General features: G+C 53.5%; 1 protein-coding gene across 2 annotated transcripts in view; it reads left to right on the top strand.

The window, feature by feature from the left end:
- ERGIC1 (endoplasmic reticulum-golgi intermediate compartment 1) overlaps positions 1-26,818 on the top strand; it is a 113,671-nt gene that overhangs the window by 48,832 nt on the left and 38,021 nt on the right. For both annotated transcript variants that reach the window (XM_040262744.1, XM_040262745.1), the window contains exons 2-5: positions 4,787-4,848; positions 11,668-11,740; positions 22,135-22,229; positions 26,519-26,643. In XM_040262744.1, coding sequence (XP_040118678.1) covers positions 4,787-4,848; positions 11,668-11,740; positions 22,135-22,229; positions 26,519-26,643 — 355 coding nt within the window. The remainder of the gene's footprint in view (positions 1-4,786; positions 4,849-11,667; positions 11,741-22,134; positions 22,230-26,518; positions 26,644-26,818) is intronic.

Raw genomic sequence — 26,818 nt, 5'->3', positions numbered from 1 at the left:
TGCTCACCAGCCTCCCAGCGGCCCGTTTTCTTAGTGGCATTCACTGCTGACTCACTTGGCTTGTGGTCAGCTCTGAACCCAGGGTCTTTTTCAGCTCTCTCTTTACCCTGCCACCACTCCCCAGCCTGGGATTTGTGGCGTGGGAATGAAATCATTGTCAAAGAACATTCTATTTAGTTGACCCTTCTCAGGGAGCCAATAGCATTGCTAGACCGACAGTTTCACCGGGGCAGGGGCCACATCTACTGACCACTTTCATTTTCTACCAGCTAGAGCACTGCTGTTCTACATCTAGTGACATTCACTCAGTTTGTATCTGACTCTTTGCAACCCCATGGACTATACAGTCCATGGAATTCTCCAGGCCAGAATACTGGAGTGGGTAGCTGTTCTTTTTTCCAGGGGATCTTCCCAACCCAGGGATTGAACCCAGGTCTCCCGCATTGCAGCTGGATTCTTTACCAGCTGAGGCACCAGGGAAGTCCAAGAATACTGGAGTGGGTAGCCTATCCCTTCTCCAGTGGATCTTCCCAACCCAGGAATCAAATCGGGGGTCTCCTGCGTTGCAGGCAGATTCTTTACCAGCTGAGCTGCCCGGGAAGCCCTAGGTACTTGGTTGAGCAAATGAATGTATTTTGAACTGTTCCCTGTCTTCCAGGAGATTGCCACGTGCTCTGGGACAGCATCTTTAGAAAAGCAAATAAGTGAAAACTTGAGTTTAAGTTGACCAATAAATGAGCTGTAAACTGAGTCCCACAAGCACAGGCAGTGGAAGGACAGTGGCCTGTGAACCCAGACTTGGGGTTGTATTCCAGCTCTGCTAATCGTTAGCTTGCTGCCTTTAAGCAAATTGCCTTTGGCTGAGCGTCAGTTTTCTTTCTGGAAAAATGGGATATCAATATCTTAGAGTTACTGAGAATGGAATACAAGTAGATATGGGAACCCGGCCAGCAGGAGAAGCCAGTGGTCTTGGCTTTGTGTCGTTCACTCTCTCGAAAGCACCTCCCGTCTTTGACTGCCATTGCTTCCTGCAGCTGATGGAAGCCTCACCTCTCCTCTTAGACCTTTGTTCACTCAGCCTTTGTCTCCCCTCCCTCCCCTGACAAAGATGGGCTCTACCTGACACCTGGCACAGTTGGCCAACATTTGTTTAAGCCAGCCTGACCAACCATACACAAAGAAGCGGACTGAGTGGGAGTTTTACACGGAATCTCCCCCTTAAGCTTTAAATGTCTTTCTCATTAAATGTTTTTTTAGCTTTTCATTTTGAAATAATTGCAGACTTGCAAAAGAAAATTGCAAAAATAATACCACGACTTCCCATATGGCCTTTACCCAAGCTTCCTTAAATGTTAGCATCTTATATAACCAAACCATTTTCGAGACCAGGGAAAGCACACTCTACCATCCTGTTAACTAATCTGCAGTTCCTATTCAAGTGCCATCAGTTGTCCCGCTGACGTCCTTTTTCTGACCCAGGACGTTCCGTGGGATTTAGTTGTCATGTCTCTCTGGTCTCTGCCTCTGACCGCTCCTTACTCTTCACTTGCCTCCGCATCCTTGATACTTTAGACAGATGCTGCTGACCAGTCATGTTGCATCATGACCCTGAGTTTGGATTTGTCTGATGTCTTCTTGTAATTCGTCTGCAGCTGTGCGTTTTGAGCAAGCTCCCCACGGGTGGAATGGGCTGCCCTCCTCAGTGCGTCATGTCAGGAGGCACATGGCCTGTCTGCTTACTGGTGACACTCATTTTGGTCACTTGATTAAGATGATGTCTGCTGAGTTTCTCCTCTGTCAAGTTACTCTTTTCCCCTTGATGATTAATAAAGATTTTGTGGGGGAGGTACTTAGAAGGTATGTGAGTATCTTGTTCCTCATCAGACTTTCGATTTACTTATTTCTTTACATCTGTGTAGATCTGTGGCTTTATTTTATCTAATGGGTCGTAGCATTTTACTTCTAACATTGCCCCTTCTTTGGCCAGTGGGAGCCCCTTTAAGCTGGCTTCTTTTTATTTATTTATTTATTTAAATTGGAGGCTAATTACTTTACAATTTTGTAGTGGTTTTTGCCTAAGCTGGCTTCTTGTCCTTTTATTGCATCTCATCATTCTTTCTTGCTTTCTGACATAAGAAGATACTCCCAAGTTCATCTTGCCTTTTCCTTACCCACATCAGCCATTTCTCCAAGGAGCTGATTCGTTTTGGTAAAGAATGATATTTAGAAACCAAGGTTTGAGGGCTTGATGTGCTCATTGCTATCTGGCTGTCACTTGTCGTTGTTCCTGTACCCTCTCTACAGAATGAGCTAGGAGAAAATATATATGTGATGTGCATTTGCACATGAATATCTCTCTGTTTGTGTATGCTGAAAACCATGCATTGACAGCAATACCTTCATTTCCACTGTGACACCGCAGGGTTTATTCTACGTTTTTCTCCATATGTTATATCCTTTCTCCAACAGTGAGGCGCCTGGCCCCCGTTGTCCTTACTGTATGTATAAACTTGATCAGCTCCCCCATATGTAACGATCTCCCATCTTTCTCTCTCACCCCTCTCTGGTTCTGACAGTCTGCTCTAGACCACTTCCACCTCCTCACTCTGAGTGGCCTCTGACTTCCCATAAAACTCCCAGTTCCGTTGTTTTTTTTTCACTTCTACCAGTTTATTGCAACCAACCCACCTCCCTCCATCCTCATGCTCACTTATGCAGCCCCGGGGACTGCAGCCCGCCAGGCTCCTCTGTCCATGGACTTTGCCAGGCAAGAATACTGGAGTGGGTTGCCATTTCCTTCTCCAAAACTTCCAGTTTTGAAATGGTGCCTCATATATTATTTAAACCATGAGGCCCATTTCTGACTGTGCCCTGGCATTAACTGGACAGGAAGCTGGCTTCTAGGGCCCTCCTGCCTCTCCAGCACACTAGAGCCTGTCCTCTCCTCGGCCTCTGCTTTCGCTGTGATCACTGCCTGGACCGGCACCTGCCCTTTTCTCCCATCCTCCTGCTGTGTTCAGATGTCACCTCTTGCAGGAAGCTTCAAGGTCGCCCTGGGTGCCCTCTGTGGGCTCCTCCACCCTGTGATGAAGCACCACTGTGTTCTCCTTTTGTGTCCTCCTTTGTCTCTGCTGCTTAACTGTAGGTGTGCAGAGCCAAGGGCCAGTTTTATCTCCATGTCCCTAGTACGTGAAGGAGGGGTAGTGCACAGTAGGTATTCGTAAGTGTGTGTCAAAGAAGCATTCATCATAGTCATAGCAAATACTCATAGAGCACTTTTAGATTCCAGGCATGCTCTAAATGCTTTGTATTATGCACCAAGTCATTTGGTCCTAATCCCTATGCTGTGAGATGGTTACTATTGTCCTCATTTTGCAGACAAGGGAACTAAGGCACAGAGAAGTTCCGTGAGGCACCCAAGGTCACAGTCATATTTGAGCCCTGGCAGGCTCACTCCCCAGTACCTGCGCTCTCCCCTCTAACCTGCCTCCCACAAGTAAAAGGGGCAGCATTTTCAGAATTAGGGAGGTGATAGTTGAGTCACCCGAGGCCTCCCTCCCTCCTGACTATAGCAGCCCCACTTTTAGTGCCCTCTGGGGCCCAAGCACTGGTGACTGGTGGCTGAGCAGGTAGGGGAGAAAGTGATACCTTTTAGCTCTGCAGCCCACAGGAATGTTTTCTCCCTCTAGGTCTTGGGAAACCAAGCACCTTTCACGTGTAATTAGAGTGAGTGCCCAGGAGTCAAGTATGCGGTCTTAGGCAAGATTTCTAAGTCACTGCACTGGGATTGGCAGGGCACTAAGCTTGTTTCCCAGTCACCCAGAGAGAAACCACCGGGAGCCCATCAGCCCCGGGGGATGGAGCAGCCAGCCTCTCTGCTCGAAGCACGTTCCCTGGGAGTGGTGTGTGTCAGCGCCTCTCGCCTCTCGGTAGCTGAGCAGGGTCTCGTGGTCGCAGCCCCATTTTTACAGAAAAGGAAACTGAGGCTCAGAGAGCTGACATCATCTGCTTGACGTCACACAGCAAGGAAGACCAGGCAAGATTTGAAACCAGGGCACCTCTGATTCTAGGGCCTCAACTCTTAAAAACAACTGGCCAAGTCTGCCTCACTCTAGAGTCCCCACTTTCACCGCCCCCAGCTCCCGTCTGCTCTGGTGGGACCCCTGTGAAGGAAAGGCACGTGCTCTGCCTCTGGGCAGAAACCCACAGTTGCGGGAGCCAGCGCTGTCACCCGCTGATGTCAGCCTGGGCAGGATTTTCTGTTAACCTCCTGCCTTGGAGTTCAGGAGACTCCACCACAAGGAGCCCACAGGAGCCTGGGAAGAGGGGAGTGGGAACAGGAGGAGGTGGAGGCAGGAAGGGGAAGAGGGGGCGGGGAGGTGACGCCAGGCAGGAAGGCAGCGCCGTCAGAGAACTCAGAAAAGACTACATTCCCCTGTTCCCTCGGCGTCAGCACTCGGGCTCAGTTCACTCCCCCAACGCTTGCTGAGGACGTGCTGTGCCCCAGGCCCAGGCGAGAGGCTGCGGGTGCAGCTGGGACAACACCTAAGGACACACTCTGATGGGGGCAAGACCAGACAAGAGCCATAGGCATCTGAGGGGTCCCAGCTGTCTGCCTCGGGCTGATAAGTTGTGACTAGGGAGGTGTGGGGGCTGAGGGGGGTCCTTCAGGCCTCTTGGAGGAGCTGGTTCTGGGAAGGTTCTGGGAAGAGCCAGCACTGTTCCCCCCACTGCCTGGCACCTGTGCCCTGTGCCCGCCTCACCCCGTCCACTCTGCTCTCTGCAGGTTTGACATCTACAGGAAGGTGCCCAAGGACCTCACCCAGCCGACGTACACCGGCGCCATCAGTGAGTAGCCCCCCACGCGCCCTTGCGCCACCCTCCATACCGGTGCCCACTCACCTCCTGCAGAAACGCTGGGCCGGGGAGGGAGACGGGGAGACAGGCAGAGGGAAGAAAGGACAGGCATCCTGCCGGGCCCTGTGTCTAGTCAGTCCTTCAGCCCAGCCATGTCCTTGCTGTAACCCCACAAAGCATGGCATCACCTCTTTCTGGAAGGGGACACCAGAAATCATCACGGGTGGCTGCCCTGGGAGGGGAAGTGGGGCCTGGGGTTGGAGGACGGCCGACTTTTCTTTCCACACCTTTTGGACTATGTGAGTTTTTGATGTAAGGATGTTTCTATCCCTTTAAAAAAGTAACCGTCTCGCACAGATTTCGGCTTCTGACTGCCAGTCTTGGATCCAGGCTCCCGGGAGAAATGGCTGATAGCAGGGCTGGGGCAAGAAGTGTACAAAATAAACCTGGACTCCTTGTGCAGAAAAGTGAAAAAACTGCACAGAGGAAAAAAAAAAAGGGTGGGGGCATGTCACCAGGCCCCAGGAGCCAACCTGAAAGAGGGCAAAGCCCAACCTGGGGCAGTTTGAGTAACACAATAAATAATAGTATGGACTTCCCTGCTGATCCAGTGGTTAAGGATCTGCCTGGCAATGCAGGGGACACGGCTTGACGCCTGGTCTGGGATAATTCCGCATGCTACGGAGCACCCAAGCCCACACACCTCGGCTACAGAGCCCGTGTGCCAAAGCTAAAGAGAAAGCACCGCACTGAGAAGCCTCTGCACTGCACCTGGAGAATAGCCACCACTCCCTGCAACAAGAGAATGCCTGCGTGCAACAGTGAAGACCCAGCGTAGCCATAAATAAATGAAATAAAAATAATAGCACTATTGGCCTATTGCCAAAGAACTAAGAAAAAGGTCCGTGAGTCTGGAGTGATCTAAATAAGTGGGGGAGAAAGGATGGCTCTTCCTTATAGAGGAATTCTAAATGATATATATGAGTATACCCTCTTCCGGGAGGTACAACTCAACTCTCCTCTCCTGGAGTATGGGCTAGTGACTCACTATTAAAGAGGACAGAAGGGAAAGGAAATAGTGACTATGGTGGAGACATCCAGAGGTGGCCCCGTGACTGAGTGATGAAGGTTAGCATCAGCCAGTGAGAGAGAGGTCACGTGGATGTCATCCACCCAGCCCCCACCATGGGGTGTGATGGGAAGAGCACCTCACCTCCGTGGGATCTTCCCCCCAAAGCACAAGCCGGTGCAGTCATGGGAAAGCAGCCGACCCCTCCCCCAACCCAACCTGGGGGACCCACTGCAGGACACCTGACCAGCACCCTTCAAAAGTGGCAAGGTCTTGAAAACCAAGGAAAGACTTGAGGAACCATACAGATTTGAGACTAAGGACACGATGACGAATTGCAAAATGGGATCCCAGGCCTGGTCCTGGAACAGAAAATGGGCACCAGTGGGGAAATTAGTGATCGAACAAATCTGTAGCTTAGTCAGCAGTTGTACAGTGTTAATTTCTTCAATTTGACCAAATACCAGCATTATATAAGGTGTTAACAAAGAGGAAGCTGACTGAAGAGTGTATGGGAACTGTCTGTGCTATTTTTGTGTTCTATTATTATTCGCGATAAAGTTTATTTTAAATAAAAACAAACCAAAAGCACCTTGCAAGCAGTAATGCTCTACCCACATTTTCCCAATGAGAAAATGGACTCAGAGAAGTGAAGCGACTTGTCTGAAGTTTCACAGCTTGCAAGAGGTGGGCCTCCTTGAACCCACCCTTGCCTCTCCAGCACTTGGTGTGGGAGAGGGACCCTTCCCATGGCCAGCCCCCTGAGCAGGGCCCTGGAGCAGGGCAGTCGGACAAGAGTCCACTGCTGCCTCCCAGAGCAGACTGCTGTCCGGTTGGGGATGACCCTGGGGACTCCTTGCAGCCCGGCCAGCCCTGCCGAGCTCTCCCTCCCTCCAGCTTCAGTCATCCAAGCTCTAGGTGCCTTTTGGAGCCTGGACCTCCATGTGCCTGGAGAAGAGGACAGAGCAGCCTGGCAGCAGGCTTCAGGTCTGGCAGAGCTGGGCTCAGTCTCCCGTTTAGCAGCTGGGTGACCTTGGGAAAGTCAGTGCACCTCTCTGAGCCTCAGTTTTCTGATCTGGGGATTAAATGTGATCACACCATGCCAAACCCTCTGAGCTCGGACCACATGCCTCTTCTCATTACTGTCCTCCTGGAGCCCACGGCCCATGAGGATCGGTGACTGCAGGAGCTGTGGCACTTTGTGCCTTGATCCCCAAGGAACAGGTATTCGGAGGACATGAAGAAAGGGGCTTGTTCATCTGTCCATTCAATTAATTTATGAACCTTGGTCACAAAATTCCAATGAGGTTTTCTGTCTTCTTCCTACAACCAGCCAAGAGCTCAGACCATTTCTTTGTAGGCTCTGCAGTCCTCTCCCTTGTCAAATATGTTTAACAATCAGGTCTGTGTCCTAGAATGAAAAACAACAACAACGACCACCATATTCAGGCTATGAAATACCTGCGTCATCATTTTACCTGCTCTCTCCAGGCGGAGTGTGCTAGGCACACCATGCCTCCCTGCCCTTTTCCAGCTGATGTCCTGCACACCTTTCAGACCAGCATGTAGATGGCCACCACGCACCTCTTTCCAGCTGTGTTGTGTTCCATCATCCAGCCGCCCCACAGTTTACGTAACCAGCCTCCTGAGGGTGGGCGTTCTGATCCCAGCTTATTGCTATTACAGACAGCCTTGTCCATATGTTTTTGTATCCTTGTATGGATATTTCTGTAAGGTACCCTTCCTAGAAGAGGAATTACTGGGTCACAGGACGTGCATTGTAAAATGTAGAAGGTACTGCCAAACGACCCTCCGGGGACGTGGTCTGCTTTGCAGGCTCAACCACAATGTGCAAGAGGGCAAATTCCCTTGCACAAAAGGAAAGGCGTGAGCATGGGAAGCCAGCCCTTACCGACCATTTAGTGAACAAATATTTATCAACCAGGTCTGGGGCCGGGCCCTGTGCCAAGTCCTGGGACCACGCTGATGAATGGGCTTCGGTTATTGTCCTTGAAGAGCACATGGCTGAGCAGGAGGGCAGGCACAGAAACACACCATTTCCTGACGTCACCCTTAGTGCTATTAATAACCGAAGGAAGCAGCAAGGGTGTTGGAGACTCAGAGGTCGAGGTTTGAATTTTGCCTCCCCCACCGAGGCGGCCATGTGGCCTTGGACAAACCCTTCAACTTGCCAGCGTCTGGGGTCTTGGGTCCAGCGCCCCCTTTGCTGGTTCCACCGGGCCTCTCAGGAGCGAGCGTCCTCCTGGGGTCACGTTCCTACGTCCCGTGCCCGAGTCAGTTTCAGAAGTCTGGAGTCAGAGAGCCTGAGCATCTTGCCCAAACGTGGATTGAAAAACCCTTCAGTATCGGAAGGCTTTTTTGGTGGAAATGCTTGCTACCTGTCTTCACGTTTTTCACTCGTTCCCTCACTGACTCAGATACTTATTTCCTGCCTTCTCTGAGCCAGGCGCTGTGCCGGGCCCTGGGGCCCCAATGGTGCTGAGCTGTTGTCTGGCCCCCAGTCTGGGAACAGTGCAGGAATAGTGGACCCGCTCCCGGGGCTGCTGGGCGCTGCGACTCCGCCGCTCAAATGCTGCGCTCACCCCCTGCTGGGACGGCAGCTAGAAAATTTGGATTCTTCTCAGTTGGCGTTGACCTTCAAAATCACCTCCTAAGCTTGTGCCTGTTCATCCTTAGAGCAACCAATTGTCTTCTGGGGCTTGAAGGTGGGATGGGAGGGGTGAAAGTGACTGAAACGTGAGTCAGAAAAGGTACGAGATTGCAGGTAAAGGGTGCTTTGCCCAGCTGGCTGTATTTTTTTTTTTTTTTTTTTAAATCAGGAGGCATCATAGCTGCAGTGGCTTATTTGCAGGTAAGAAGGCTGTGAGTCTGGGAAGTTTTGATTGCCAGCCGGTCTTCTGCAGTGGATTTGTTTAGCAGCTGGAGAAGACGTGGCATTAATTTCTATGCCATGTAAACAAGCCACATGGCCACTCTGATAAACTGATGTGACTCCTGCCAGGACGTAGGTTGCTGCATGAGCAAAGCATGTGGACATTGTGCTCTTTGCTTAGAGGAAAAACTTGTATGCTTATGGCAGGACACAGGACTGTAAGGGCAGCACCTCTGGGCAGGGGGCTCTGGGTCAGGACTGAGAAGGAGACTGGCATGGTATGCCTTTTTATGCAGATTGATGATTTTTCTTATCATTTAGAGTAAAACCCTTAAACTCTGCTCATACAGCTTTTCTCACAGTTTGGAAGAACGGGGGAGTCCCTCTAGCGTGCCTGCTGTCTGGGTGTGGGTTTGAAGGCTTGGTGGGGACTCGAGGGTGTCCTTGTGCCATCCTTCTCTTGGGCGCTAAGATCTCAGGGTCCTTTTCATAGGGCATTGGCTCCAGAACGGTCAGGTTTCAGCCCCCACCCTCCCCCTGCCTGCCACCCAGTGTGTTCCGGGGTCAGCCCCTTCCCCTCTCGGAGCTTTCATTTCTACACCCTCTGCGAGGGCTTGTGCCCTCTGTCACATGGCAGTGTGACATGATCTGTACCTGTGAACGTTTCCACAACAGGGCATGTGTTAGGTGCCCCTCGGACACTTGTTCCCCGCCTTCTTCCCTCCGAACACATCTTTGCCTGTTCGTTTTACCATGAACAGGTGATGCAGTAACAATGCTGCAGCTGCTGACGAACGCCTGGCTTCAGCATCTTCAGGATGGCCTGGTCCACCTGATGCTGGCTGTCGAGAATGCAGCTGAATCAGAGAATGTCGAGAATCAGTAGGTGGGACTGACTGAGAACTTTGTTCTTCGTGGGAGACTGAGGGTCAACCCATTTGCCAAGGCACCTTCCTGGAAGCAGCAAACCCACTGGGGTCTCCCTGATGACGATCCTAAAGTGAGCTAATGCTTGCACCATTATTACCTGTAAGGCACCGTTTCAAGCCCAGTGTCTGTGTTGTGGAAACTCTCAAGCAGTCCCGTAAGGCAGGTGTTACTACAGTGCCATTTTGCAGATGAAGAAACAAGCAGAGAGAGGTTGATTAGCTTAGACACACAGCATGTCAGTAGCAGGGCCCACTGTGGGAGCCCTTGCTCACGCCTCTGTGATATATCCGGGTGAGGCGTGCTGAGCCCATGCTCTGTATTATGGGGGCTGGCTTCCTGCCTTCCACAAAGCCTGTTATCACCTTCTGTGTACCCAGTCCCAGCCCAGACACTGGGGTTGTGGAGTTTTTGCCTTCTGGGTTATCAAACTAGTGAAAGGCAGGGCTGCAGATAATCAATAACGTGGAAGGTGTTCAAATGGAGGCGGGTAGCACAGAGGAAAGAGGGACCAGTTCCACCTCTAAGGCCTGGAGGAGCTTCCCACCAGAAGGGACATTTGAGTTGGGCCTCAACCTGGAGGATGAATAGGAGTTCACCAGGCAGAGATGATAACCAAGGAGGAGGAGTGAAGATGCGGAGGTGCCTTCCAGACAAGGCACCTCTGGGTGGCAGGAGGATCCTCGCATTTAGGGACCAGCACATGGCCCGGGGTGGCTGGGTAGTTAGATGTCGGGGGCACTGTCGGGAGATGGGGCTGGAGAAGAGTTAAGGGCCAGCCCCAGGGGTGCTTGTTATGTCCTGCCCCAGTGAATGACTGCCAGGGGCCAGGCAGGCCAGACAAATATGAGTGACGTGGGACGACCTTGGAGCTCCATTGCACTCTCTGCGTTTCAGACTTGGACCTCCCACGGAGAGCCTTCTTTGGAAGCACGGCTCTGGGTGTCCTCAGTTCTCACCTCTGATGGGGACTCAGGCACGTTGACGAGTCCACAGCAGGCGGAGAGATGGCAGTGGACGCCCTGCCTCAGCCTTGGAATCTGGGTGGCAGGAGGGAATGCTGAGGCCTGAGGCAGACTGGTGAGCCCAGGCCACTCCCTCATGGAAGCAGGGCTCGACTGTTCTGGAACAGCCAGAAATCTGGACTGTAATGTGACATCTGCACATTGGTCAATGTCGAGTCCAAGGTCTTCTCTTGCTTTGTGTTTATTTTGGCTGCGCTGGGTCTTCGTTGGGGCTCACGGGCTTTCTCCTGTTACAGTGTCTGGGCTTACTTTCCCCACATCACGTGGGGTCTTAGATCCTGGACCAGCGATCGAACCTGCGCCCCTGCATTGGCGGGTGGATTCTTCACCACTGAACCACCAGGAAAGTCCCTCCAAGTGTTAATATGTATATCCATTGAGCCAAACAGAACACATCTGTGGGCCATTGACCTGCAGCTGCCGTTTTGTGACTGACGTCTGTGTTAAAACGTTCTTGTGGGGAGAAGCTGGGCTGGCCCCTCCGAGGACTGGCCCTGGTCCTTGGCCCGTAGGAAACCAGGCTGCACAGCAGGAAGGAAACGGCGGGTGAGGAAGGAGGCGTCGTCTGCCGCTCCCCACCTCTCGCATGACGGCCTGACCCACCTCTCCACTCCCACCCATCCCCCTCCATGGAAAAATTGTCTTCCGTGAAATCGGTCGCTGGCTCCGGAAGGGTTGGGGGCCGCTGCCTTGGAGGATCTGCCCAAACCGGGGACTCTGTCCACGCGGGCGGGTCAGATCAGCCGGAGGTGGTCTCCCTTTGTGGGAGTGGGGCTGCTTCACGTGCAGGCCGAGAGGTGGAAGGGGCTTTGGCCGGGGTCTGTCTGAGGGCAGGGGGCCAGCCTCCTGTCAGTGCCCACCACCCCTTAACTGGGCGTCTGTGTTGTCTGTTCCAGTCTCCGTCTGCTGCTGCCTCTTCATCCTCTTCCTCTTCCTCTCGGAGCTCACCGGATTCATAACGACAGAAATGTAAGTTATATCCCCCCTGGGCTGGGCCATTCCAGAGGTTCCGGGCACCCTAGACAAGAAGAGGGAGGGGCTTGACAAAGGCGAGGAACCTCCGAACCTTCCGCCTCCCAGTTTCAAAGCCTGTGGCATCAGTTCCTCCTCTGTGTCCTAAAGGGTTTTAAAGCTAGAGTGAAAACTAACGTCGCTTTGTTGAAGCCGAAGAGAAAACTCTGGTTCCCTTCTGGGGTCCGGACGGCGCCTCCTGGGTCCGCGGAGGAGCAGAAATCATTTCCTCCTGTTTGCCGTCTCTGTGTTTGGCCAGTGGGCTTTTTTCCCTCTGACTCATCGCAGGGTCATTTGAATGTTAGAGCTGGAAGAATTCAGAGGAAAAAAAGAGGGCAGCTTTCTACCCAAGTGGAGGCGAGGTTCTGACATCAGAGGGCAGCCCCTCCACCACGTCCCCTCCCCTGCGCTGAGCCCACACTGGGTGAGGAGTCCGCGTGGGCTTCCTGGCAGTGATTGACGCATTGTGAATGCATCCCGGATTCCTAGAAGCCTCTGTTGTCTAGATAACCCAGTAAACCCTCTGGGGCCTGTGTAACATCGAATGCTGCTGGAATTATTCAGTCACGGCCTCATCAGATGCCCCTCCAAGATGAATTAGACCCAGAAGCTTCCTGTCTTCACCTCTGACTTCCAGACCTCTTCATTTCCATGTTTACAACCCTGAAAGTCATCACGGGGCTGGGCTGTGGCCACCCACTCCCCTGTCCAACACTGGAATTCTCCTTTTCACTCATGGAATTTCTTGGTTTCCTGTGCCTCCCTGTCAGCCACAAGACAATAGGAAATGGGAAGCTTAGCTGTGCAGCCATCCCTGCCTTTCATCTTCAGACAGCCCTGGGACATAGTTGTCCCCTCTTGACAGATGAGGAAACTGAGGCTCAGAGAGGCGGGGGGGGGGGGTGGGGGTGGGCCTGCCCACGGTCCTACCTCTGCCCCCACCCCACCGCCACAACTCGCTTCTGAAAAATAGCTTTCTGTCCTCCTCTGATGTGGGAGACTGTCTCCTTGTTCCTCTGATCCTGTTTGTAGCCCTGATGGCACCAAAGCCCCAGGGGCCATATAGAGCAGTAGAAAGAACACTGGACAAGGTCTTGGCAGGTCCAGGGTCAGACGGCCTCTGCTCAGTCACTGCCTGCTCTGTGACCTTGGACAAGGTGCCACCCCTTGCTGGGTCCCAGTGCTGCCGGCCAAACAAGGGAGGGTACATCAGAATCAAGGCACCCTTCCAGGTCTGAGGAGGCTTGTCTGCTTCCTAAGACACAACCCCTTGACCAGGCAAGGGTCAGACAGAGGACTTTGTTCCCCCCAGAATGGACTCTCTCCTAGTCAAGTATGCACATTTGGGCCACTGGATATTTCATGGGTCATCCCATCGTGATTTGGAGGTAGAAGCAGGGAGAGCAGCCAGAAATTGAGACCTGGGAGGGGGGCTGCTGTGCAGACTACTCATGTTCGAGACGAGGTGAGAAGGGGTCCCCATGTGGCAGCTACGAGGAGGGAGCCCTGATCCTGTCCCAGGTGCCAGGTGCAAGGGTTTATGTATTCCAGGCAGGGACGCTGGCAAGTGCACAAGCCCTGAGGCAGGAGTTACCTGTTACCCAATGTATGTATAGAGAGCCAGTGTGGATAGAGCAGAGCGAGCCAACAGGGAGAGCAGAATGCGGAGCCGGTGGCCTCTGTGCACTGCCGTAGATCAGTGCGGATCACCCTTGGTCCTGGCCCCGGAAGTCTGGGCTCAGGTCTGCCTGACTCGCTCCTGTGTGGCTGCATGCTCAAGAGGAGCCAAAGAGGCAGGCAGTGACCCAGACGGACAGCAGGCAAAAGAAGTGGGGTGTGTCGGCCAGTGATAGGGCCCTGAAGAAAAAGCGGGATGGGAGAGAAGGGATGGGGTGTTTCGTGAGATCTTAACAAGACTGTTTACCTGCAAGGACCTTAATGTGGTGCCTTACATACTTTATTTTTTATTTTTTTCTTTTTTTTTTCTTACATACTTTAATATCCGTAGATCCATATCCCTTCAGACCTTTATTCATTGCATATCTCTTCGCTGTGTAACAGAAAACAGCAGTGTGTGTAACGAGTGCCCTTGTGAGTGTTCATTTCTTTGTCCTTTCCCTTGAGCTAAGAAGGGGCCTCCCTCACCTTCTGCCGAAGTCCTGAGGGGCTGTCCCTTCCGCTGATCGTCCGCTTCGCCCATAGTGAGGCAGGGCGCCGAGGGAGCACCCAGCAGGTGCGTTTGGATGTCAGAGCCGGTGACTGCGGCAGGAGGAGCCTGCGGCCGCGTGCAAGCCGGCCAGCTCGCCTGCTTACCGGGGCGGGGCCCGCGCCTCCCCCAGGAGCACGGTGTGTCCCCGCCGCTCTGGCCCATTCCCCTTTCCAGGACATCCTCTTCTTGGCTCCTGGGGGTATTCTGGACACTCTGGCCCCACCGCATGCCTGGAGAGGAAGAAACATGAGGGGTGAGGGGCAGAATCCAAACACGAGGGGCCGTTCATTCGGTGCTTGCCTTGTGTCTGGCTGGTGAGCACTTCCCCGTGGGGAGAGAGGGAGGGCAGGGGGGTGAGAGGAGAGGCCTGTGGGGTCAGAGGCTCCGTCCACGATGATACAGTGACCCTGATGCCTCCTCTCTCTCTGCGGCCTCATGACCAAGATGCAGGAGCTGCCCAGAGGGCGTCCTCAGGGGCGAGGACTCCACGGAACATTCCAGAGGAGTAAGAGTTGTGCCTCGGGGTCCTTTTTCTCTCAGAAGCTTCTCTGACCACCCCTGGCCCCCAGGAAGCCCTGCTGGTCCAGGAAGGACTGTGGGTCACAGTTCTTTTCCTTTTCGGGATGGCTGGCCCTCCCGGGCAGCTTGGTGACCACAGTGGATCGACCTCCCCACTCTCCACCGTGAAATTGTAACCCGAGGAGATGAGGTCACTGCTGGTGGATCAGCATCGCTCCAGCACTGGCCTGTGGTTCTCAGTGACATAAGAGGCTATTCTGACCCAGCCCGGTGAGAGGGAGACCTGTTTGTCTGCGTGGTTGGACTTTGACCCAGCCATTCATTATCCATGGGAAAGTGACCCTGCAGGGTGCTCAGAGGCTCCGTGTTCGCAGGGGAATGGCACCCCATCCTCAGAGGACATTGCCACAGTACATTCCGGCCTTTGACTGCCCAGGCTCTGGCTCTTCTCCACTATTAACTGGATGAGGATTTATAATTTAAAAAATGTGGTCACTGGATCTCTCCATTGATCGTTTATAGCTTAATACAACTCATTGTACTTTCCAGTTTTGATTTATAGCGGGTGACCATGTGCTGGCCACCGACGTCAGCACTTTACAATGCTCTTCTCTTAATGGTCGCAGAACTCCTGGTGCCAAGTACTGCTGTTGGCATCAGCCTGACTTTATAGCTGGGGAAACTGAGGTATCAGGAGGCTAAAACCACAGCGAGGTTGGTTAGCAGTCTGAGTGAGAATCACACACAGGCCTGTCTGAGGGCAAAGCCTAGACTTGGTACCAGGCCCCCGTATCCTGCCCTTTCCTGTTCAGAGCATTTTGGAGCCCCGGGGACATGGGAACTCCTGTTTTCTGGAAGGAATAGTTATCTTGGATGCACCATTCTAGAGGGGGCGGGGGGCTACACAGGCAGGGGGGCCTTGCCCACCAAGTTGGAACTTGGGCATTCCCCTGAATGAATTGGGCATTATCCTCACGCGCAGGCCCAGAGTGGGGTGGCCAGTAGCGTAGCCAGGAGGAGGGGCTGGATGGCTCCGTAGGAGCCCAAGTTGCCCACTCTGAGGTCTGGATTGGGAGCCCAAGCTGGGTAGAGAGCATGGTCACCACGTGGAGGAGCAGCTGGAGGCCTGGAGGTTTCTGAGCAGTGATGGGATCAGGTTCGTGCCTCGGAAAGATCACCTCTTGCAAAGATGGGTGTGGGGTGAGGTGACCCTGGAGCCCAAGGCCTGGTGGGGGGTGCTGGATGATGACCCAGGACAGAGGGGCTGAGGGTCCCAGGGCAGTGGCTGTGGGGAAAGGGACGGGGGCAGGACTAGGTGGCTGGAAAAAGACGCTTTCTGGACATCTGCCTGGTAGGTCATGGATGGACTCACTTGCCCCTGGAACTGTCAGGATTTCAAACTCAGGGTCCCAGAGAGCTTGCCTACATAACCTCATCCCTCTCCTTCCACTCCCACCCCAGGCCCTTTCCACGAGCCTCCCTGCTGTGTAAGTTTCCATTAAATCAAATGATTAAGCATGGAGGTCAGCAACTTTGGGCAGGAATCCGAAGTATTCAAGTACTCTTCTAAAAGCAAATAAAATCGCTTTCCATAGATGTCATCGGACTCACGCCTCAGCCTAGAATTTCAAGGCCCTCTGTTACATTCCACCTACCCTCCCCTGCCCATACCTCCCCAAACCCTCTCTTCCTCTCTCCCTACATGGCTGCTGCTTACTGACCCCCATGCTATCTGGCGTCCTCTACCTGGAATGTGCCTCACCCCAACAGAGGTCGTGAGCATGTGCTTTCTGCTACCAGTTCGGGGAGCCCTTGTCTGGGGTAGGGGCTGGGGGCAGGGAACAGAGGCAGCAGCCCACCAAGGGGTGAAGGGTAGAGAGGACAAAGGGAGGGGCACAAAGGGAGTGGACCCCTTACACCTCCATGCCCAGTGGTGCTTGGGCCAGGGGTGGATTGAGGTGGGCTGGGCGTCTGGAGTTCACCAGGAAGATGGTGGCCCCTGCGTCACAGGCCTCCTGGGAGCCACTGCCTCTTGGTCTTTCGTTGATCCTGTCCCATCCAGTGGAATGCGGTGGAAAGAGCATGGCTCCGGGTACCAGTGGCTCCAGCCTCAGATTCTGCCTCTGTGGTTTCCCAGCTGTGTGATCTTGGCCAGTCTTTTATCTACCTCCGAGCCCAGTTTCATCCTTGTGAAAACAGAACAGAACCCTATTAAACGGTGGTGTGCTGTCAGTATTAAATGACCTAATATGTGTGGAAGGCCCCAGTGTAGTGCCTGGCATCAGCTGGGTACCCAGAATTGGGATGTCTCCTTGGATTAGCAAGGCCAGCTTTTGTGCGGGCTTTAGAATATACCAGGGCTTCCCAGGTGTGTCAGTGGTAAAGAATCCACCTGCCAGTGTCGGAGATGTGGGTTTGATCCCTGGGTTGGGAAGATCCCCTGGGGTAGGACATGGCAACCCACTCTAGTATTCTTGTCTGGAAAATTTCATGGACAGAGGGGCCTGGCGGGTTACAGTCCATGGGGTCTCAGAGTCGGACCCGACTGAGCGACAGAGCTCCCAAGCGTCTTGCACACGTGTTTATTCCTCACAACAGGCTGTGAAGTGGATCCTGTTGCTGTCCCTGGGACTTTGAACTCAGTAAACGTTATGGTAATAACAGTAAGCGTAGTGGACATTCATTGGGCATGTATGGTTTTCTAAGGTTGTGTCCCTGTTTTCCGTCTGGGAAAACAGTGGGTGAAGAAGGGAAAGCCCCCTGTAGGAGGTCAGCCAGCCCGTGGGTGGCAGAGCTAGGAGCTGAACCCCGGGAGCCTGGAGGTCTGTCGCGCAGTCTCACTCCCTCTGCGCGGCAGGGCCTGTGCTCTGTGCTAGCTGCTCGGACACGGGTGACGCACACCCCTGGCCCGGGACAGCCTGCAGCTTTGCACCGATCCTCACACACGCCTGTGAAGTCGCTGGAACCACCAGCCCCCTTTTTCTCCTTTTCTCCCTCCCCTTTCCTTTCCTCTCACCTCCTTTTTCTTAAGGTACGTGTGTAACATACAGTGGGCCGATTTCTAGCCTGTCAGAGTCAGTCCAGCCGGTAGCGGTTAGCTCGGCTTGGCAGGCGCCCGTGAGTGGTGCTGGGGGCACGTCTGTGGCGCTGGCACGCATGGCAGGAGCCCAGGGTCCCTGGAACGTTTTCCCGAGACGTGGAAGGCGGCCGTGTTGACCTCATCCGGCGGGCGGACAGGTGATTGAACCGTGTTTATCCTGCAGCCCTGGGCCCTTCCGGAAGGCGCCTGGGAGGAGCCAGCCCCAGCCTGATGTAACCAGGCTGGCCCCCAGCTCTCAGGCCAGTGAGTTTCCCAGCCCCTCCCCAGTCCTTCAGCCGGTTTGTCCAGGGGTGGCACTTCAGCCCCCGGGAGAGGCCTCCCGGAGCCTCGGGGGTGAGCTCACCTTGGCGCCACACCTGGGCTGCACCTTGCTCTGCACTGAGGTCACCTCCAGAGGATTGCCAGGGGGTGACATCATCCCACAGGCCCTCAGCAACGTGCAAGGGCCCCGCCTCCCAGGTAGGAGCGGGGATTAGCTTCAAGGAAGAGTCTTACGCAGCTGGGAAGGGAAGCAGGAGGCTCTCCCTCAGTGATGTTCTCTTAATCACCTAGCGACCTTATTACTCAGCAACGCTGTGGGGCTGCGAATTATAGAGATGGGGCACTGAAGGCTTGAGAAGGAGCATTGGGCTGTGTACAAGTTAGCCTTCCTCCAGCGTAAGCTCGTGTGGTCCTGATTGCTCCCCCTGCCACTGGCTCACTTGTTCCTCCTGATCGCTTATGTGGGCCAAGCCCAGCCCCGTCCCCCTCTCTCACACCCGGTGGCTTCAGAGGGCCAGGGCCCCCTTCTGTTTCTCCCTTGACCCTGGATGCTGAGGAAGGGAGGGAGGGAAGGCAGTGTGAGCCCTGGAGAGCCTGGCAGAAGGCAGACCTGAGTTGGGGCTCCACCTTGATTGGCTCTTTGAGGAAGGGGCTCACCTTCTCTAAGCCTCAGTTTCCTGGTTCTGGAATGGAGATCAAGGACCCCCTGGTGGTCCAGTGGTTAGGACTCCACACTTCCACTTCAAGGGGCACATGTCAGGGAACTAAGATCTCACATGCTGCGTGACATGGCCAAAAAAAGAATGAAATGGAGATCAGGATATTTCCCAGGAGCAGATGGGATAACGTGATGTGTATAGACCTGTTTGGGCCTTTCCTGGCTTAATGGGATGCAGGCCCAGCCATCTGAAGGCTAAGCCAGGCCTGTTGCTCTCTCATCTCTGAGCACATCCTTGTGACTCCCAAGAAATAGGCCCCAGGTATCTTTCCGAGCCTACCTTTTCTTGTTAATTGAACATCAGCGACATGCACCAGGAGCTAGGGACACAAAGACAGGGTCTTAGTGAAAATGAAGTGCCTTTGCCCCAGCCTGACTCATTCTTTCCCAAAGAAGTGATCGTCCACAAGGCTCTCTTTAGAGTCCAGTTGTTTGGAGCCAGTAGTCCTTTATGTTACAGCCTGTGGACAGGACCCACAGGACCTGACTTTATGTTTAAAATAACCACAGCCTGGCTGCTTCATGCACTGTCCATTAGGCTGGTCTCTGGAGTTGGTGCTCTTTCCCTGTGGGGATTGACCTGGGAATCAGAGGTGGGCTGCAGCCACAGCCGCCTGGTGTCCACTCAGCAGCTCCTCGAGGGTGTCTCCAAGTCACTTTGAGCTCGGCACAGCCGTATGGAGCTTGGTATTTTTCCTTCCCCAGTAGTCCTGGGCTCCCTCTTTCAGGGGCTCCCAGCCTAACACGTGGTTCCAGAAAGAAACATGGCTATCTGCTAACATGCCTCCTTCCACCCATCCCCACGCCCTGTCCATCGGCGAGTCCTGGTTGCTCTGCACCCTGTACCCTGCATCTCTGCCTCCTCTCCATCTTCCTGGACACCAGGTCCAGGCTGCCACCTCTGACCACAACAGCAGCTTCTCCCTGGTGCACAGGGACCCCCTGGGCCATCCTCGAATCTGCCCGAGGGATCCCGTCAAAGTGCCAGCCAGACCACACTGCTGTGCTTGGGATCCAGAGTGAAGGCCTCATGTAGCCTCGTGCCTGCCTAACCTGGCCTCTGCCCCTTCTCCGACTGCATCACACCCATTTCCCTTTGCTTTGCAGCCATGGCGACCTTCATGCATTTCCCCAAACGACCCCTGCCCTCCCTGCTTCCAGGTTTCTGCACAGGTTGTCCCAACGACTCTCCCTCCCTCTTTGCCAGGACAGCCTCTTCAGCCTTCAGACCTCATCTCTCATCTCAGACCTTCCCAGCTCACTCTCCCCAGGGGTCCATCACCCTGTGAGTCCCTCCCGCAGCACCCCGAAGCTTTCCATCAAAGCAGTCATCATAGTTGGGGTGACGTGTTTATTTAGGAGGCAAATAGTGTCTCAGCTCAGTGAAGGCAGTTGTTGGTTATTCAGTTACTAAGTTGTGTCTGGCTCTTTGTGACCCTACAGACTGCAGCATACCAGTCTGTCCTTCACTGTCTCCCGGAATTTGCTCAAACTAATGCCCTTGGAGTTGGTGATGCCATCCAACTATGCCACCTAGCCATCTCATCCCCTATCACCCTCTTCTCCTCTTGCCCTCGATCTTTCCCAACGTCCAGGGTCCTTTGGATCAGGTGGCCAAAGTATTGGAGCTTCAGCATCAGTTCTTCCAATGAATATTCAGGGTTGATTTCCTTTAGGATTGACTGGTTTGATCTCCTTGCTGTCCAAGGGACTCCCAAGAGTCTTCTCCAGCACCACAGTTCAAGAGCATCACTTCTTCGGCACTCAGCCTTCTTTATGGTCCAGCTCTCCCAACTGCACATGACTACTGGAAAAACCATAGCTTTGACTATGTGGACTTTTGTTGGCAAATTGGCTTTTTAATACACTGTCTAGGTTGTCATAGCTTTTCTTCCAGGGAGCAAATGTCGTAAATGAAGGCAGGGACTTTGTCTATCCGATTCCTCACTCTCTCTAGTGCTTGACAGGTAGTACATGCTCAAAAAGTATTTGTTGAAGGATTTTCCTTAAGGATTCAGTGGTTAAGACTTCATGCTTCCAATGCAGGGCACCCAGGTTCAACCCCTGGTCAGAGAACTAGATCCCACATGCCGCAACTAATATTTCTCATGCCACAGATAAAGATCCCACTTGCTGCAACAAAGATCAAATATCCCAAGTGCTTAACCTAGGACCTGGTGCAGCCAAATCAATAAGTAAATATTTGTTAATAAAAGAACAGCTGATGATCAAATAGGTCAGCACACACTGGACACTTAGTGTCTTGCCAGCAGGTCCCAGGGTGGTACTGTTGTCGCCGACAGCAAGGAGGCCTAGCTGCCCATGGAGCGACCTGCCCCACACTATGCCTCCCCCGTACCACCCAGACACCCAGGCCCCTGTCCCCGAAAGCAGCAAGTATGTTACCTTACAAAGGTAAAAGGAACTTTACAGATGTGATTATGTCAAGGGTCTGGAGACAGGAGATGATCTTGGGTTATCGGGTGGATGGAATCACGAGAGACCTCACAAGAGGGACAGAGGAGATCAGAGAGAAGAGCAGCTCCCTTGCGGCTCACGGAAGGTGGAGGAAGGAGCTAGGAGCCGAAGCCTCTGGAAGCTGGAAACAGATTCTCCCCGGAAGGAGTACAGCCCCATGGACCCATCTCAGACTTCTGACCTCCAAAAGTATAAGAGAATAAATGTGTGTTGTTTTAACCCATTAGGTTTGTGATAGTTTGCAGCAGCAGCCACAGGAAAGGGATCTGTGTGCCAGTCATGTCTTGGACGTGGTGCCTGGCCCAGGGCCTTGTGAGAGCTGGGGAGAGGATGAGCACCCAGAGCCTGCCCCACTTGAGAGAGTCAGGGGAGCCCAAAGAGGAGGGAGTCTGGGACTGTGTGCCTGTCGGTGTCAGGCCCCGATCCCTAATACGGTCTGATTACGCATTTAAGTGTTCAGGACACCCCATGAACAGTGGGTGGGGGTACCCCCGTTTAATCGATGGGTTCACAGAGGTGAAGTTATCTACCTGAGTTCCATAGAGAAGAGGCAGGATCACAAGTGGAAAATGAATCGTCTGACTCTGAAAGCCATGCTCTTTCCACCATCCTGTCCAGTTCCCCTCCCCTCCTTCTGAGTGGTGAGGCCCGAATTTGAAGAATGCCATGGGGATGGGTTGTAATTCCCAAGGTGGTTCTCTCAGTAAAGAACCCACCTGCGCCTGCAGCACAGGAGACCTGGGTACGGTCCCTGGGTCAGGAAAATCCCCTGGAGGAGGAAGTGGCCACCCACTCCACTATTCTCGCCTGGAAAACCCCATGGACAGAGGAGCCTGGTGGGCTCTGATCTATGGGGTCACAAGAGTTGGACACGACTTTGCAACTAAGCCACAACCACGTATGGAGATGGGAGCCCGGCTCTCCTGTGCCCGGGCAGGCCCAGGCTTCCCCCAGCTGGGAGTCCAGGGTATCAGAGCGTGGTCACCAAGTGAAGCGTCCCTGGCTGTCCCCTGCAGCCAGGATGAGTCCCCCTGTCTCACTGAGGCTCCCGTACTTGTCTCCCGCAGTGTGAACGAGCTGTACGTCGATGACCCAGACAAGGACAGTGGGGGCAAGATTGACGTCAGCCTGAACATCAGTCTCCCCAATTTGCACTGCGAATGTGAGTATTCCCAGCACCCCTCTGCTCCGCAAGATGCCACCTGTAGACAGCGCTGTGTGTACGGAAATGGTGAGATAAGTTAGGACATTAGGTGGATGGCAAGCTGCAAATAAGGGGCAGCAGGAGTCTCTCCCTGCCTGCTTGTCGTGGGGAGGATGTCGTGCTGTGTGCGTGCACTTGGGGGGGTTTGGGAATCAAAAAACTATATTTAAGAAACTGCCAACAATTTACCTCTAGAGAGTAGCCAGGTTGAGGTAGGGGTAGGGTGTCTCTGAGGTCAAGTTCCCAAGAAGCAAAGCCTAGATGTTTCGTAAGTGATTGAGTGCGAGAGGGCTCCCAGGAGGAACCTGTAAGGGCATGAGGGAGGTAAGACGACAGGCAGGTGTGTGTTCAGCTGACGTCTGATTGCAGCCTCATCCCACGGGGAGCTGTGGCATGTGAATGACATCGTGGTTTGTCCCGCCTGGTAGCAAGGGGGCTGGCCTATTGTTATCCGTGGCCTTGGCTGCTGGCTAGAGAGTAGTGTGCGGGGAGGGCCGGAGGCCACGTAACCTCCCAGGCAATCCAAGGCATGGAGACCTCCAGCTACCCAGGAGGAGTCACCCGGAATAGGGTGAGCACAGAGTTATTAGCCATGGGGAAATCCCCTTGTACTGTGAACGCCTTTATGTGGCTGTGTAGGGGGACTTTTGTGGCTTTTGTTTGTTTTGCTAGTATATGTGCTGCCAAAGTGAGCACTTTTAAAAAAATTTGTTTCAAAACCAAGAGAATGAATTACCTGTATAAAACAAAGCTCTTTGATTCTGGTTTAGGGATCAGATTCTAGCTCCTTTGCTTACTGAAACTGTGTGGCCCTGGCTAAGGTGACCCCTCCAGGCCTCATTTCATCAACTGTAAAACAGCATAGTGCTATCTCTTTTTTAAAAATATATTATTTATTTATGGCTGTGCTGGATCTTCATTGCTGCACTTGGGTTCCGTCTGCTTGTGGCCGGCGGGGCTTCTTTCTAACTGCGGTGCACAGGCTTCTTATTGCAGTGGCTCAGTAGTTGAGGCCCCCGGGCTCTGGAACCCAGGCTCAGTAGTTGAGGCCCCCGGGCTCTGGAGCCCAGGCTCAGTAGTTGAGGCCCCCGGGCTCTGGAGCCCAGGCTCAGTAGTTGAGGCCCCCGGGCTCTGGAGCTCAGGCTCAGTAGTTGAGGCCCCCGGGCTCTGGAGCTCAGGCTCAGTAGTTGAGGCTCCTGGCCTCTGGAGCTCAGGCTCAGTAGTTGAGGCCCCTGGGCTCTGGAGCCCAGGCTCAGTAGTTGAGGCCCCCAGGCTCTGGAGCCCAGGCTTAGTAGTTGAGGTGCACGGGCTTTAACTATCCCTCAACACATGGGATCCTCCCAGACCAGGGACTGAACCCACGTCCCCTGCATTGGCAGGCGGATTCTTTACCACTCGCCCCCAGGGAAGCCCAGCATAGTGCTGTCTCCAGCTTGTTGTTGGAGGCTTTGAGGAGCTGGTTCCTAGATCTGTCCATGAGCAGGCTGGGTTTCCAGCTGCCCCTCTGCCCAGCCTGGCGCTGACCCTGTGCAGACCCTCCTTCTCCTCCCACTCCCTCCCTTCCTCCTGAAGGGCAGACCGTTGGGTAGGTCTGAGATAGGGAGAGATTCAACCCTGTTATTGCTTTTGGTGAGAATTACATCACACTGTTGAATCCACAGTGGGCCCCGAGCCAGGGAACCTGTTGAAATGAATTAGTTTTATTTTTATTTTTTCTCTTTCTCTCAGAAAAATACTTGGTCTGGCAGCTTCTCATTTGGGAGTTGGCCATGTCTCTGGAACAAGGAAATTCTTAGGCCGAGGACTGGGACCCGTAGGGCAGGGGTGGGAGGAGAGGTGGCTCTAGGCTGGGTTCCAGCCCAGGAGGGGCTGAGCGACCTCAAGCCGCTGGTTGTGCCGACCCACACGGCCCTCCCCACCCTGCCAGAGCCCCACACTCAGACTTTCCTTTAAAGAACTTCAGATTTGTATTATAGAAAAAAAATGCATGCTCATCATTGTACCTTTGGAAAATCCGGAGCAGCAGAGAGAGAAGAAATCGCCCATAATTCCACCCCCGATGACAACATCAGTTGACATTTGACGCCGCTCCATCCCGCTGGCCTTCCATCCCTGTTCTAAACATGGTTGAGATCATGCTGCCTGTGTAATCTCATATCCTGCTTTCAGAAATAATATTTTTCTGTTACACAACTAATACAGGGATGCTTTTTTAAAAAAGATATATGAGTTCAAAATACAGAAATAACATTAAAAAAAAGTAAAAGAAGTAAGTTCATCCCACATGCCAGCCACCTGGAGGAATCCTCTGTCAGCAGCTGGGACCCCTCCTCCCACCCCTATGTATCTGTCTATCTGCAGACATAGGTCATGTTTGGTGGTGGTGGGTTTTTTTTTTAACATAACTGGGACCAGACTAGAGGGGACCTTTCTGAGATTTCTTGTTTTTTTTTTCCATTTATATCTTGGGGCTCTTCTTATATTACTCATGATATTGGTAAAATAATAAGCACAGCTGCCGTTGATTCAGCCCTTACTCGGGGCCAGGCCGTGTCCCGAATCCCTCGGTTGTGTGAGTGCACTAAGATGAGGTGTTCTCGCAGAGTGGCCAGAGTCTGGATCCAGACTCTGTGGGTTTCCGTCTAAGCGCCATTGTTTCTTAGCTGTGAGATCTCAGGCGAGGTACTTAACCTCTCTGTGCCTCAGTGTCCCCCAGTATAGGGTGGGTCTGATGATGATATCTTCCCCACAGGGGTGTTCAGAGGGTGTCTTTTCATGGAAAAGGCACTTGGAAGAGGGTCTAGCCCATAGTCAGTTTGTTTTAACTAGGATAGAGCAAGCAACGGAGGCACAGAAAGGTTAGCTAACTCGCTTGAGGTGCTGTGGCCAGTAGGGGCAGAGCCAGGAACCCCAGACAGGACAGGACAGCCCCAGAGCTCAGGCTGCCTCTCCCCACATATGGATTGAGCTCTTTCCTTGCAACCACTGCACAGCGACCTAGAGGGGGCTGTGCCATTGACCGGTCCCCCGCTGGTGGGCAGTTAGGTTGCTCCCCATTGTCATGATTTCCAGCCAGGTTGGCCGGAGCCTTCATCATGTCTCAATGCCTGTGTGTCTAGGGGATGAGCTCCCCGGGGGTGGAACTGCTGAGTCAAACGGAGACCTGCTTGCGTTTCCTTTAATCTGAACATTACGACATCAGCATTTCCCACATACTACAGACCTGGGAGCATCATTTTTAACAGTGCATCACACTCCCTTCTATGGATGGGCCCTCTTGTCCTTCCATCCCTCATTGAGGAATGCAGGGTTCTTCCCATTTTTCCTTTTCATAGTTGCCTCACTGAAAATTGCTTCCAGCTGCTCTTTCTCTGTATCACAACCTGCTTTCTTAGCTTTCCTGTCAAGGTGATCTCTGCATCTCCATAGTTTACAGGGATCCTGCGCTTGCTACTTAGACCGTCTCAGGGAATACAGTTGGCCTGAGCCTGCCCATTTTGCAGATTGGGAAGCTGAGTCATAGTAGGTGATGGAGAGTCCCATTGGAGCCAGGACCGGGACTCCAGGCCCCAGGTTTCCCCTTTAAGTGTGCTGAGGAGCTCAGAAAAGTGCCCATGCTCCTAGAGGGCAGGAAAAGGCACTGGGTAAAGGAAGGTGTGAGTTGTGAGTGAATGGCTGCCTGACCCTGAATGATGCCCAGGGGACGCAGAGACTGTCTGAGACTTAGCAAGTGCTGACAGCCATTAGGTACTTGCCACCTACTGAGCACTGGGCCCCATTGTAAGCATTTTTAACACATTAATTATCTGATCCTTGTGATTCTCCAAGGAAGCTTTGATTATTATCCCTACCCCTCCCCTCCCCATTCACAGGGAAGGAAACCAAGACATGAGAGGTGAAATGCCTTAGCCAAGGTTGCAAGCTGGGAAAAGGCCAGGCCAGGGTTAAGACACCTTCTAAGCCTGGCCCTCCGCCGCCCCCTGGCAGCCTCGAAGCTAGCAGAGTCCTCACCCCTGCACCCTCCGCTGCTGCCTCCCCCGACTCTCTCACTAGCGGTGGTCGTGGCGGGGGTCAGGTACGCTGTGCGCAGCCTCTCTCTGGCTCCAGCCGTCCCTGTCTCCTCCTCACTGTGACTCTAGACTGTGAGCTGCTAGATGGCTAGGGCCCCTGCCTGGCCATCCAGTGGATGCATGAGGAGTCCCTGTTTCTCTGGGTGTTTGTGACTCTTCTCTCCTTGGCCCCTGCAGTAGTCGGGCTCGACATCCAGGATGAGATGGGCAGGCATGAAGTGGGGCATATCGACAACTCGATGAAGATCCCGCTGAACAACGGGGTGGGCTGCCGCTTCGAGGGGCAGTTCAGCATCAACAAGGTAGGAGACCCTGCCTGGTCCCCTCTCGCCTGTTCCCCGTCCCCACCGTCCCCTTCCTCCCTGGAAACTGGATGGTGGAGCTGTGCACCCGCTCGCCTTCCCTCCCCAAGCCCCTGGCAAGCTCAGGACCAGCGTCTAGGTACCTGGCAGTTCTTGCTGAGAATCTTGAGTGGGG

Source organism: Oryx dammah, unplaced genomic scaffold (assembly GCF_014754425.2).
Source record: "Oryx dammah isolate SB20612 unplaced genomic scaffold, SCBI_Odam_1.1 HiC_scaffold_20, whole genome shotgun sequence".
In the NCBI taxonomy this organism is placed as follows: Eukaryota; Metazoa; Chordata; class Mammalia; order Artiodactyla; family Bovidae; genus Oryx; species Oryx dammah.
The sequence above is the reverse complement of the archived record's forward strand: the minus strand, read 5'-3'. Positions and strand labels throughout refer to the sequence as shown.